This window comes from Castor canadensis, chromosome 8 (assembly GCF_047511655.1).
Source record: "Castor canadensis chromosome 8, mCasCan1.hap1v2, whole genome shotgun sequence".
NCBI lineage: Eukaryota > Metazoa > Chordata > Mammalia > Rodentia > Castoridae > Castor > Castor canadensis.
This window is the reverse complement of record NC_133393.1, coordinates 98,484,125-98,497,363: the sequence shown is the minus strand read 5'-3', so window position 1 is coordinate 98,497,363 and position 13,239 is coordinate 98,484,125. Positions and strand designations below refer to the sequence as shown.

At 39.5% G+C, this 13,239-nt stretch overlaps 1 protein-coding gene and 1 pseudogene across 18 annotated transcripts in view; one reads left to right on the top strand and one right to left on the bottom strand.

The window, feature by feature from the left end:
* Window positions 1–261: 261 nt before the first annotated feature.
* LOC141425969 (U2 spliceosomal RNA) lies at window positions 262–540 on the bottom strand (annotated as a pseudogene).
* A 3,729-nt stretch (window positions 541–4,269) lies between these two features.
* Window positions 4,270–13,239, top strand: part of R3hdm2 (R3H domain containing 2) — a 119,627-nt gene continuing 110,657 nt past the window's right edge. For 15 of the 18 annotated variants that reach the window (XM_074083731.1, XM_074083728.1, XM_074083724.1 and 12 more), the window contains exon 1: window positions 4,270–4,391. In XM_074083731.1, the coding sequence (XP_073939832.1) occupies window positions 4,362–4,391 (30 nt within the window). In that variant the 5' untranslated portion in view covers window positions 4,270–4,361. Of the gene's footprint in view, window positions 4,392–5,545; window positions 5,636–13,239 lie in introns of those variants that run through there. The other 3 variants (XM_074083719.1, XM_074083715.1, XM_074083718.1) reach the window with 3 other exon arrangements.

The following is a 13,239-nucleotide window of genomic DNA, read 5'->3' as shown; positions in this document are numbered from 1 at the left end:
CTGGGATGGGGAAGCTGAGCATACCTATAATTCCAACACTAAGGAGGCTGAGGCAAGAGGATCATGAGGCTAGCTTGGGCTACATAGCAAGACCCTGACTCAGTGCAACAACAGCAACAGAAAACCAAAACAACAACAACAAAAACAAACAAATGATCAGACTGCTCACTTTTTTTTTGGTACTGGGGCTTGAACTCAGGACCTTTACCTTGAGCCACTCCACCAGCCCCATTTTTGTGAAGGATTTTTTTTTTTTTTTTTTTTGGGTGCATTGTTCCTGGAGGTACTACAATACCAGGTCAATGCGTGGAGTGGACGGAGCAAGCTCCTATTCCATCTCCCTGTTCCAAAAATCCATTTAATATATTGTCCTCAGATAGAGGACATATCAGTCTCCTATTCCATCTCCCTGTTCCAAAAATCCATTTAATATATGCGTATATATTTAATATATACGTCCTCGGATAGAGGACATATCAGATATTAAACTGATAAGAACAGACACTACACTTGATCTTAGCCAAAAGGCCAAGAAGTGATGTGAAGGGTTTTTTGAGATAGGGTCTCATGGAACTCTGCCCAGGCTGGCTTTGACCTGTGATCCTCATGATCTCTGCCTCCTGAGTAGTTAAGATTACAAGCATGAGCCACTGGCACTGGCCAGACTACTCACTTTCAAAGAGCTTAGAGAACTCAATCAGTGACTTTTGCAGCCTGATGAACACTAAGCTAGAGGAATGCAGAAGGTGCTCTGGAAGCACAATGGAATTCTGGGAAGCTACTCTGTCAGGGGATAATGCTCCAACTGAATCTTGAAGGACCAATAGATGTTTGCTAGGTGGAGAAATATGGGGAAGAAAATTCTAGAGAGGAACCATATATGTGAGGGTGGAGGGGTAGAGCAGAGAAGCATGATGTTTTTGCCAAATCGCCATGAACAAACATGGTATCTATAGGATGCCTGTGGGGATTAATCAGAGAAAAAGTTTGAGAGGTAGGTAGCTGTCCAGTCTTGAAGCCCTTTATTTAATATATGAAAAGCTTGAATTTTATCTTAAATTATGAAAGGATTTACTTTTTAAAAAGATCACTTGTAGCAATTTGAGCACTGAATTGGAAAATAGATTGAAATCAGGTAGTTCAGTTTAGAGACAGTCATAGTAAACCACAGAAGAAATTGAGCCCTAAAGTGGTCATACAGGCTGGGCACTGGTGGCTCATGCCTATAATCCTAGCTACTCAGGAGGATCAAGGTTTAAAGCCAGCCCTGGGCAAAGAGTTCGTGAGACCCTATCTCAAAAATACTCATCACAGAAAAGGGCTGGTGGAGTGGCTCAAGTTATAAGAGCACCTGCCTAGCAAGCATGATGCCCTGGGTTCAAACCCCAGTGCTACCAAAAAAAAAAAAAAGTCATACACATGCACAGGGATGGATGGATTCATTTAAGAGAGAGATTTGTTAGATACGGAGGTATGGGAGTAGAGTGGGGAGAGAATAGGGATAAGAAGGATGAGCCCTTGAATGAATTCAGGTTTTCTGGGTTCTATGCCAGGGTGGATGGTGATACAGGAAGATGCATGTTTGGGAATAAAAGGATTTCAACTAGTTGAATTTGAGGTACCCATGGAGCCATGGAAGTAGATGGGTATCCTAGCCTGGAGGTAGACAGAGAAATTGAGGCTGAAGAGAGACTTGGAAGTCAGTAGTATATGGTTTCAGTTTACACGATGACTTTGGATTGACTAAAAGTTATGTTGAGGTTGAAGAGCTGCAGATGAGGAGAGAGCCTTAGCAGTGGCAGCTAAAGGTGTGACCAAAGTGGGATCTGGGGAAGTCTGAAAAGAAAACCAGAAAGGTAAATGAAAAACCAGTCAAGAGAAGCTAATACAGAAACTTTAAAGCAACAGAGGTTATCATGAGAAGGGGATCAGTAGCCAGTGCAAAGATCAGTTAGAGATGAATTAACATGGGTCATGACACGTGTACACGAAAGCAGTGCTATGAATATTTCTGTATAGCTATCCTCAACTAGCAAAAGTGCTTTGTCTTCCTTACTAGGCTTGTGTCTTTTCTTCAACAAAATTAGTGATAAAGGCAGAACAGGACTTGCCTGGAACTGAGGGGGGAAGGGGAGAGGACAGCAGGGAGAAATGACCCAAACGATGTATGCACATGTGAATAAATGAATAATTAAAAAAAAAAGAATCAGAAAAACCAGTGAAGTGTGGAGGAAGGCAGTAGTAGTTAGCAGGTTTGGCGAAAAGGTCAAGTCTGATAAGGACAGAAAAAAGCTCATTGGATTTGGCACTCTGGTCACTGGTAACTTCAGGGAGAGCAGGATTATTGGAGTGATGAGAATAGAGGCCAAACTGCATTGGCTTGAGGAACAAATGGGAGGTAAGAAGAAAAGACTATGTCTTGCAAGATGGTTGCAAAGAGATGGAGAGAGGATAGTAAGAGGGAGTGTGGGGTAAAAAGGAAAGTTGTTTTTTTTTTTTTTAAAAGATGAGCGACTCAAGCACATTTTGTGTGTCAAGGGCAATGAGCAAGAGAGTACGTAGTGGTGATAATACAGTTTTTGAGTTTGTAGAGAAAGTGAAATCCAAGGCAGAAGTAGAAAAATTACCTCCTTCATTAAGATAAGGAAAAGGTGAAGAATGGGTTGGGGAAAAATGTTTGGTATTTGAACAAAGAAATTTGAGTAGGTTCCTGCTTTAAGACTTTTTTTTTTTTTTTTTTTCTTTTTCTGGTAGCACTGGGGTTTGAATTCAGAGCCCCATGCATGGTAGACAGGCGCTCTTCCAGCTTGAGCCACTCCACCAGCTTTTTTTTTTTTTTTTTTTTTGTGATGGGTTTTTTTCAAAATAAGATCTCACGAACTATTTGCTGGCTTCTAACAGGGCTGGGTTCTAACTGTGGTCCTCCTGATCTCTATATCCTGAGTAGCTAGGATTACAGGCCTGAGCCACTGGCTCCCAGCAAGACTTTTTATGTTTCTTGGAATGTAGGAGCATCCTGCATCCTCTTGGGACAGAGGGCTGGTGTGCTAAGAATAAGGAGGGTTGGTAGAAAAGGGTCTTTGAGAAGAGAGACAGCAGATTTGAATAGTGCTGGTGAGTGAGTGGGTGGAATAACTGCTTAGGGGTCTTGTATGGCTAGGCAGACATACTTCTGGTAGGGTGGGAGGGCATTCCGAGTAGATAGAATAGCCTAGGAAAGACCTTGGGATATCAAAGAATATAGATGAATGGAGCAGTATTTTGAATGGCTGGAGAGAAGTTGTATAAAGGGTCTGCTTTTTAGGGTGGGCTTTATAAGTTATGCTGAAGGATGTGGAATATTTGGAGGCAAGAGGGAGCCTGTGAAATCAGACATGTCAGCCCCATTCAAAAATATTTTACATAGAAGGTGAAATACATTAAATCTGTCTATATATATATCCATTCCTTTGGTGTGGAAACATGTAAATAAGTTGTAAGGAAAGTGGTAATATTATTAATATGTTCTGGTCAAATATTTTAAATCTTGCAAATTATTATTTTTGGAGGGGGAAATGTGGTCATTTCCAGAAATTACAGATATTTAAGCTGGTGGAGTAGTTCAAGTAGTAAGAGCACCTGCTAACAAGTGTGAGGCCCTGAGTTCAAACCCTAGTGCTGCAAAAGAAAAAAAAGTAAATTTAGAATATTGAGCCTATACAATCTAGATTTCCTGGAGGAATGGAATGAAGTGCCATTCCTAAGAGTGCCTGCCTAGCCAGCCTGAGGCCCTGAGTTCAAGTTCTAGTGTGGCCAAAAAAAAAATGTGTAGAAGTTATAGACAGTATTTTAATTACCAGTTATAACTATAGCTTATAGTTATTGTTATCTATCAGTTGATTATATGGCTTATATGTTTTTTATTTTATGTGGATGACTGCTGGAAGATTATTTAAGAAATTAGCTCCTGGCAGTGTAAAAGTCCAGATATTAAAATGAATTGCATGCCAACTATTCCATTGCTGGGTTAAATTTAGAACTATGTAGAGCTCTAATAGAATTGATCTCTCTGGGGGTTTTAATAGACAGTAGTCAGCTTTTCAGAGTAAGAAAGAATATGGGTAACTTCAAATTAATTTTTGCACCGTCACCCAAACCACTTAATTAAGATACAGAGTCTAGTGAAAAGTAAGAATTGTTCTGAGAATTTGATTTGACTACTGTATTGCTGAAAGTTTGTTTCCACCTGGGCCAAAGTTCCTGAAAGGTAATTTTTTTTTTCCTTCCCAGGTGAATTGCTAAAGGCTATCCACTGTCTTTTCCTCAAGTGTCTCTTCAAGTTATACTTGATAAATACAGTTCTTAATACTTCACCTTGATGGATGAAGCAATACATCTGTGCTAGAGATCAGGTGAGCATTACATTTCAGTGCTATGGTGCATTTTATAGTGATGTTGGAATTGTTTGTGAATTCAGACTAAGCTTTATATAGGATATTTTGAGGAGGAACTGTTATTCATACACATTTAGCTGTACATGAAATGTGAGAATCTGTTCATGCAGTTGGATAGGACCTCAACACAAGAAATGGCAAGTAAGAGGAATGTTTATAGTGAATATATGTTTAATACTTCACTTGATAATTGAAAAGTAGAATTTTTTGCTACTATAGCAAGAAATTTTCCATGGATTGCATTGTAGCTTTGTTCATTCAGCATGCCATTATTACATGTGGCTGTGAAAGAATGTAGTCTTTGTTCTCTACTGTAAGTGATTATAGTAGATGAACTTTACCTAAGTTATCAAGGAAGTCTGTCTGGGGTAGCAGGTCTTTGAAGGACAAGTAGGGTAGAGGAAATTCTATATTAGTAGCTCTCAAACTTTTTTGTTTCTAAACTTTTTACTCTTCTAAAAGCTATTATGGACTTTAAGGAGCTTTTACTTATGTGGGTTTTATTTATCAGTATTGAACTGTATTATAAATTAAAACTAAGGAGCTGGGGACATGGCGCTGAAGTGATAGAGCACCTGCCTAGCAAGGCCCTAAGTTCTAATAACAATACAGCTTGTATATATTATTATCTGTAACACATTTTTTATGATGTGTTGTAAAACATATTTAGTGAGAAGGGGGAGTCCAGGTTGGCTTTGAACTCAGTATGTAGCCTATTCTAATCTCTAATTTGTGACCCATGGTCTGGGGGAGTGGCTCAAGTAGGTAGAGCACCTGCTTAGCAACCATGAGGCCCTGAGTTCAAACCCTAGTACCACCCAAAACAAACAAATGACAATCCTTCTATCTCCACCTGTGAGTAGGTGGATTACAGGCCTGCACCACCATCACATCTGGCCAAGAGGTAGTTTCTTAAACACATACTCATAATGTTGAATCTGAAACCATATTAATGAACTTCTGTACTTGGTGACATTAAAAAGGCTGGGGATATAGCTCAGTTCTAGAAAAATATGTGCCTAGCATTTGCAAGGTTCTGGGTTCAATCTCAGGCACCACAATTATTTGTCATTTTTTTTTTTGTTATTGTAATTTTTATTTCTTTTCCTCAGCCTGGTCCAGAGAATGAAGCATGATGAGGAAATTTCAGGCACACGCATCTCCTAGACCCCAAATTGGGGACTCAGCCCAGAGTGGTCAAGGTCAGCTCTGGGAATAAGAGAATTGTTATAGGGTTGTTTGGTTTATTTTTTTGTTTTTTGGTGGTATTGGGTTTGAACTCAGGGCCTCATGGTTACTTGGCAGGCGCTCTACCACTTGAGCCACTTCACCAGCCCGTAATTATCTGTCTTGTAAGTTGAATAGATCTTTTACTTTAAATGATTTGGAAACATCATGAATTGGTTAATTGAAAAATATTGGTTCACAAATAAAAAATAAATGAATAAAAACCAACTGAACAACAAAAAAAAGAAAAACAAAAAAGCAAATAGCTGGGTGCCGGTGGTTTATGCCTGTAATCCTAGCTACTCAGAAGGCAGAGATCAGGAGGATTGTGGTTACAAGCCAGCCCCAGGAACATAGTTCATGAGACCCTATCTCGAAAAAAACCATCACAAAAAAGAGCTGGTGGAGTGACCCAAGGTGTAGGCCCTGAGCTCAAACCCTAGTACCACCTTAAAAAAAAAAATACTGGCTTTCTGAGTTATGCAGACCTTTTAAATGTTTGACATATCTCATTATAATAGAGTTTTTTTTGTATCTTTTTCTGTACTGGGGCTTAAAGGATTTAAAGTATATGGGAAGACTGGATGTGGTGGTACACACCTGCAATCCTAGCACTTGGGAGGCTGAGGCAGGATTTTGAGTGTGAGACCAGTCTGGGCTATATAGCAAGATCCTGGCTCAAAAAAAAAAAAAAAAAAAGAGAAGGGCTGATGTGTATAAAGATAATGTGTAAATACTATGCCATTTTATGTAAGGTAGTTGTGAGTGTCTGTGGATTTCGGCATCTGCGGGGGTGGTGACATGAGGGGTGACTGGGTGATCCTGAAACCAATCCCTGTGAATACTGAGAGGTGACTATAAAATTATTAATTTTTAAAATTGCTTTGTCAAGGACATTCTTAAGCAATTTATCATTTAAAAAAAACCTGAAAGTGTGAATTGGTGAAGAATATTACGGGTGTAGGGTTTTGGTTATTTTTCCTTGTTTTGGTTTTTGAGACAGAGTCTTCCTTTGTAGTCCAGGCTAACCTTGAACTAGTTATTTTCCTGTTTCTGGCTCCCAAGTGCTGGGGTTATAGGTGTGCACCATTATACTTTTTTCTTTCTTTCTTTCTTTCTTTTTTTTTTTTAATTTGTACTTGTAGCAGCAAACCCAGGGTCTTGCATATGCTAAGCGCAAACTCTGCCTCTGAACTACTTACCCAACTCTACTAGTATAGTTTGATGCTCCTGTCTTGACTTTAGTGAACACACTAGCAGTTTTACCTACCAATTTTTTTGTCAATGTGGAAAAGGCAAATAGCATATTAGTCAAATAACATCTTAGTGTCACTTTGAAAAATAACATCTTGTTATTATGAAACTAATTTGACGTCTTAGATCTCACTTTGAGAACTGCTGTTCGAGATAGAAGATGTATCATATATCCAAATAGTGAAGTGAGAAGAAGCAGTTTTCTAGGTCAACTACAAGTAATTTGTTATGTCAGGGTAACATAGTGAGAGAAAAGTTAAGTCGGGGCCAAATCACAAAAGCACCCTGTTAAAGAGTATAGAATTTATTTTATAAGCAGCGAGGAATCATTGAAGGACTTTAAGGAGATATGTGTATATACAGTAGGGAGTGTGCATAAGTGATACCATTGTGTTTATATTTTTCAAGAGTCATTCTTGCAGCAGTGCAACTGTGGTAAGGAGGCCGGTAGAAAATGATGAGGTCCTAAACTAAAACACTGATATGGTCATGTAGTCACAGAAGCCCAAGCTCTATAGACCAGTGTAGAGGTTAGAGTATGCCTTTTCTAAAACAGAACTGAGCCTGGCAGCATCGGTGTATAGAATGAATGGGCAGGAACACAACCATCAAGTCCCCTCAAATAATGTTGTTAGGCAGTTTTTCCTGGAAGTAACCTCCCAAACATTAGAAATGCTCTAGAATCTCTTTTGCATAAATGACTTCCAAAGGTAGCCATTATTCTGACTTCTATTACCATTACTTGTTTTTGAATTTCAAATTAATAGAACCATATATACTCTTTTGTATCTTCTTTTTGTTCAAAATTGAAAATCTTTGAAGGCCAGGTATGGTGGCTGAAGCCTGTAATCCTAGCTACTCAGTTGGTGGAGATCAGGAGGATCAAGATTTGAGGCCAGCCTTGGTAAAAAGTTCACAAGACAACCCCCCTCCATCCCCCTCAGCTAATGGCTGTGTGTGATGGTGTATGCCTGTCATTCCTGCTGTGCTTGGAAGCACAAATAGGAGGATCTTAGTCCATGAAGTGAGACCTTGTCTCAAAAATAACATAAAAAGGGCTACAGAGTACCTCAAGTGGTAAAAGCACCTGTCTAGCAAGTGTGTGGTCCTAAGTTCAACCCCTAGTACCACCAAATAAACAACAATAGTAACCAAAAACAAATGTCTTTGAAATTAATGAATTTAGTTGTATATAGTAATGGTATATTCTTTGTTATTGCTATGTAATATTTCATTGTCTAATTATACCATAATTGTTTATTGGTTTTTTTTTAGTTTTAGAGTGTTATGAATGATACGATTATGAACATTCTTGCACGTGTTGTACAACATTGTTGTACATGGGAGATTTAAGTATTCATTTCGATTGATTATATACCTGGGAGAAGAGCTGCTAGGTCATAGTGTATATGTATGTTTAGCTTTAGTAAGTATTGCCAGTTTTCCAAAGTGATTGTTTTAATTTATTCTCTTGCTAGCAAGGTATGAGAGTTCTAGTTGTGCTACATCTTTGACTATAGTTAATATTACAAGTCTTTTCAATTTTAGCTAATCTGTTAATGTAGTGGTAGCTTCTTACATTTTTTTTTCTTTTTGTAGTTTTAATTTGCATATCCCTGATGACTTGATGTCGAATCATTTTTTCATATGCACATTTGTCTTTTAAGTTTCATCTTGTGTGAAGTGCTTAAGTTTTTTTGTCCATTATTTAACATTTGGTTGTCTTGTTCTTTATATATCTAACATTTGAGTCCTTTGTTGGATACATGTGTTTGCCCATGTCTTCTAGTGTATTTACACATGGAATAAATTAGGATAGATGAAGGAAGAAATTGATAAACCTGATTATTTTGCTGGAATTTCTTGGTCCTATCAATGGAGGGTAGTCTTGTATATTGTTCTTTACAGGTTCTCATTGCCTTACATGGTGGAAATGCACATGCTGATTTCCCATAGGTTATTGGTGATGTTTTGAATTAGTCTCATCTGATTGTATTTCTGTTACCTACTGCTATGGAATAAACCACTCCAAAACTTAGTGGCTTAAAACAACTGTTTGCTTATGACTTAAGTGGGTTGGCAATTTGGACAGTGCTAATTTGGCACAGCTTGCCTTTATTCCACATGGTGGCATCTGGGCTCATTCACTTGTTTGTGGTCAGATGGCCAGTTTAGGGGTTGTTGGGACCTGGATAGTCTTACATGTCTAGCATTGGGCTATAGCAGTTAGCTAGGTTGCTGTGGCCCCTCCTGAGGCTGACTTGGCTTCTTTGTGTGATGGCTAGGTTCCAGAAGGGTGAGAGTGCAAGTTGCAAGGCCTCTTGAGGCCTGGGCTTAGAAGTTGCTGTGTCATTCATGCCACCCTCTGTTGGTTAAAGCATCACAAGACCAGAGCAGATTCAAGACATAAGGAAATTAATTCCACTTGATGGAAACTGCTACAAAAAGTTGTAGCCAATTTAAATAATTGTGGCCATGTTAAAAGTGGGTATGGTTTCTTCCTTGTTCTTTTCCCCTCTCCCTCTCTCCTTCCCTCCTTCCTTCCCTTCCCTTCACTCCCTCCTTCCCATCCTCCCCTTCTCTTCCTTCTTCCTTCCCTCCCTCCCTCTCTCCCTCTCCTTCTTCCCTCCTTCCTTCTTTTCTTTCTTTCTTTCTTTTTTTTTTTTTTGAGACAGACTGGTCTTAAGACTCCTGCCTTAGTCCCCTAGTGCTGGGTTTACAAAGTGTGCATCGTCAGCATCGTCATGCCTGCCCTTCCCTATTCTTTTTTTTTTTCATTCCTTTTATTTTTATTTTTTTGTTTTTTGTGGAATTGGGACTTGAACTCAGGGCCTACACCTTGTGCTACTCCACCAGCCCTTTTTTGTGAAGGGGATTTTTGAGATAGGGTCTTGCAAACTGTTTGCCCATGCTGACTTTGAACTGCCATCCTCCCGATCTCTGCCTTCTGAGTAGCTAGGATTACAGGCATGAGCCACTGGTTCCCAGTTTTTCATTCCTTTTAAATGAAATGAATTTTTGTTTTCAAAATTGTATCAACTTGTTTCTCTTTTTGAAGTTAATGTTGGAACAAAGCTTACTTGGTTAAAGGATGTCTTCTATGACTACTTGATATGGCCAGGGACTATCTTCACAGTTGTTTTCCAAATTACCATAACAATACAACATATCTGTTAATGTTGAAAAGATTATATTTCTTCTCCAGGTAATTTTGATCTTTTTTAAGCTGGTGATTACTGAGGGTTAACACTCTGGTCCTTTTATGGACTCTGTTCTGAGCCCTTCCATGGTTTGTTAGTCATTCAGAGTTGCTAATGAAAGTTACCTGAAATAAAAGGTTTTTTCTTGCTAGGTGCCCAATGAAGGGAGGAAGGGAAAGACTCCATAGGAGACGGTGTCTAGGCAGGCACTTTTACCACTTGAGCCACTCCACCAGCCCATGGAGACGGTGTCTAGATTGTAGTCTTGAGCAGCGTTTTTGTGTATGAAATAAGCAAGAATCTTGGGCAAGGCTGAGTTGTCAGTGACCTGTCAGGATGAATCAGCAGAAGTCCTAGGTGAGGTGACAATGTCAGCACAGTGAGCCCCTTGCCCTGAGTTTATTGGGCTCTCATTATGGTAGCTATCATAGCCTTACTTCAGAGAAAAGTAGGAGCCATTGTTCAAGATTCAGATGACTTTAGAAACTATTTTGGGAAATCGTATGTTCTCCCTCATATGTGGATATTAGATCAAGGGCAAACACAACAATGGGATTGGACTATGAGCACATGATAAAAGGGAGAGCACACAAGGGAGGGGTGAGGATAGGTAAGACACCTAAAAAATTAGCTAGCATTTGTTACCCTTAACGCAGAGAAACTAAAGCAGATACCTTAAAAGCAACTGAGGCCAATAGGAAAAGGGGGACAGGAACTAGAGAAAAGGTTAGATCAAAAAGAATTAACCTAGAAGGTAACACCCACGCACAGGAAATCAATGTGAGTCAATGCCCTGTATAGCTATCCTTATCTCAACCGGCAAAAACCCTTGTTCCTTCCTATTATTGCTGATACTCTCTCTACAACAAAATTAGAAATAAGGGCAAAATAGTTTCTGCTGGGTATTGAGGGGGTGGGGGGGGAGAGGGAGGGGGCGGAGTGGATGGTAAGGGAGGGGGTGGAGTGGGTGGTAAGGGAGGGGGTGGGGGCAGGGGGGAGAAATGACCCAAGCCTTGTATGCACATATGAATAATAAAAGAAAAAAAAAAAGAAACTATTTTGGGGGGAGGGGAGAGTCATTTTCAGTATTGGTGCACCATTGAAAATGACATGTTTTTCAGATTTAGCATTTTGGTGTGCCTAAGTGTTGTAGTTGTTAATATCATTAAAACTTGTCTCTGGGTGACTAGAAGCTATTGCACTTCTCACATTTAATTGTCTTGGGCCCCAGACAGGTGGACTTGCTAACTGTAGTTTCTGATTTATCTATTGCCCAAACCAGGGATAATTTGATAAGAATAGACATTTTATTGCAAAAGATGGATGTTGGCTGTTAAATACATCTGGTTAGAAGTGTAGGACAAAGTATCTGTTTTTCTGGTAGTGTTAAGTGTGCCAGTTCAGTCTGTGATCAGAAGACTTCCAAATCCTTTGTGTCCTAAGGGAAAAATCCATTGCAGGACACTTGGGTATAAAGGTAAACTCCCTTTAAAAGTTAGGGAAGAGAAATACAAAAGGGAGCATGGTGGACACAGGTAGGGCCTGCTGGCAGGTACTTTTAAAATTTACACTAATCTACAGTATGGAAGGAACCAGGTGATTCCCATCCAGTCAGTGAGTGGGGTGGGGCATGGGCAGTTCCCCACCAGATGAGGGTGGTCTGGGCCATCCCTGAGCCAGACGTGGGCAACCTACATAAACATGTAAGTCCCGAACTTTCCTTCTAGCCTGCTTCAGTGACCGAATCATTATTTTTATTTTTTATGTTTTTGTGGTACTGGGGTTTGAACTCAGGTCCTCATGCTTGCTAGACAGGTGCTCTACCACTTGAGTCACTCCATCATGCCTTTTTTGTGTTGGGTCTTTTTAAGATAGAGTCTCTTGAATTATTTGCTCAGGCTGACCTCGACTTTCAGTACTACTGATCTCTGCCTCCTGAGTAATTTAGGATTATAGGGGTGAGCCACTGGCGCCCAGTAACAGGGTCATTATTAAAGCTTTATAGAATGTTCTACCAATCAGATGGCTGACCTTCCTACTTTTGTGGGGTTATCTTTAAGGTATTTGGTGAAAGCACAGTGATTGTCTCACAGGCTTTTGCAACTTTGGTTAGTTTAGCTTAAGTTATTTTGGACTGTGAGGCACTTCTTAATGCAGTGGTAAGTAGCCAGATCTTTGGCAGTTACTGCTGCCTGAGATGATCAGATTTGGATCCCACAGAGCCATAGATTACCATTTTATTTTCCCCTGAGGTAAATTTTACCATCAGAGAAAGGGAGATTTCTGAGACTACAAGGCAGATTGTTAGAATGGAGATGAGAACACAGGGTTGATAGCTTGACCATCTTATTGGCTGTGCAGATAAGATTTACAAACCTTAAAAAGCCTGTTTACTTCAGAAGAAGTACTTAGTTTTATAAATTAATCAGACAAATAGAAAATTATTGCAGTACATATTGCATGTCAAACACTATTTAGCATTGTTGGTATATATGAACAAGATACACAAAATTTCTGCCCCCAAAGTGCTTACAGTTTTGTCTGGGAAGATAGGCAGTTTCCAAATAAATAATTACAGATTATGATAAATGCTATGAAGAAAGTAAATGTGATGTGATAGACAGCAAGGGAGTGAAAGAGAGGGGATACTTAAGATTGAGTGGTTAGGGAAGACGTCTTTGCAGTGACTTATGAGCTATTCCTTAAAGGGGAGGCAGAACCTACATTTCTTGGGCAGAGACTGATAGAAAAGGCCTTGTGGGAAGGATTTGGTCCAATAGACAGAGGCCAGATTTTGTAGAGTTCTGTAGTCATTGTCCGGTATGATGGGATGTCATTGGTGAGAGGGAATGGGTTGAATGAGAAAGCTAATGGTTGGAATTAACAACATGTATCTCTGGAAGAACTCACTGTAGGATGTCTAGGGTATTTCTTTCAAAAAGTATTCTACCTTTAATTATGATAAAATTATAATTAGGGCAGAAAATAAGCAATAAGTACTAGTGTGTGTTTTGAATTGTGTTGCTCTCCATTTTCTGACTCAAGAGTTGGAGAAGTATGTCTTGGTATGGCAAGGCTCTCAGAATGCAACTACTGGGTCCACTTAAAAATCACTTATTGGGACC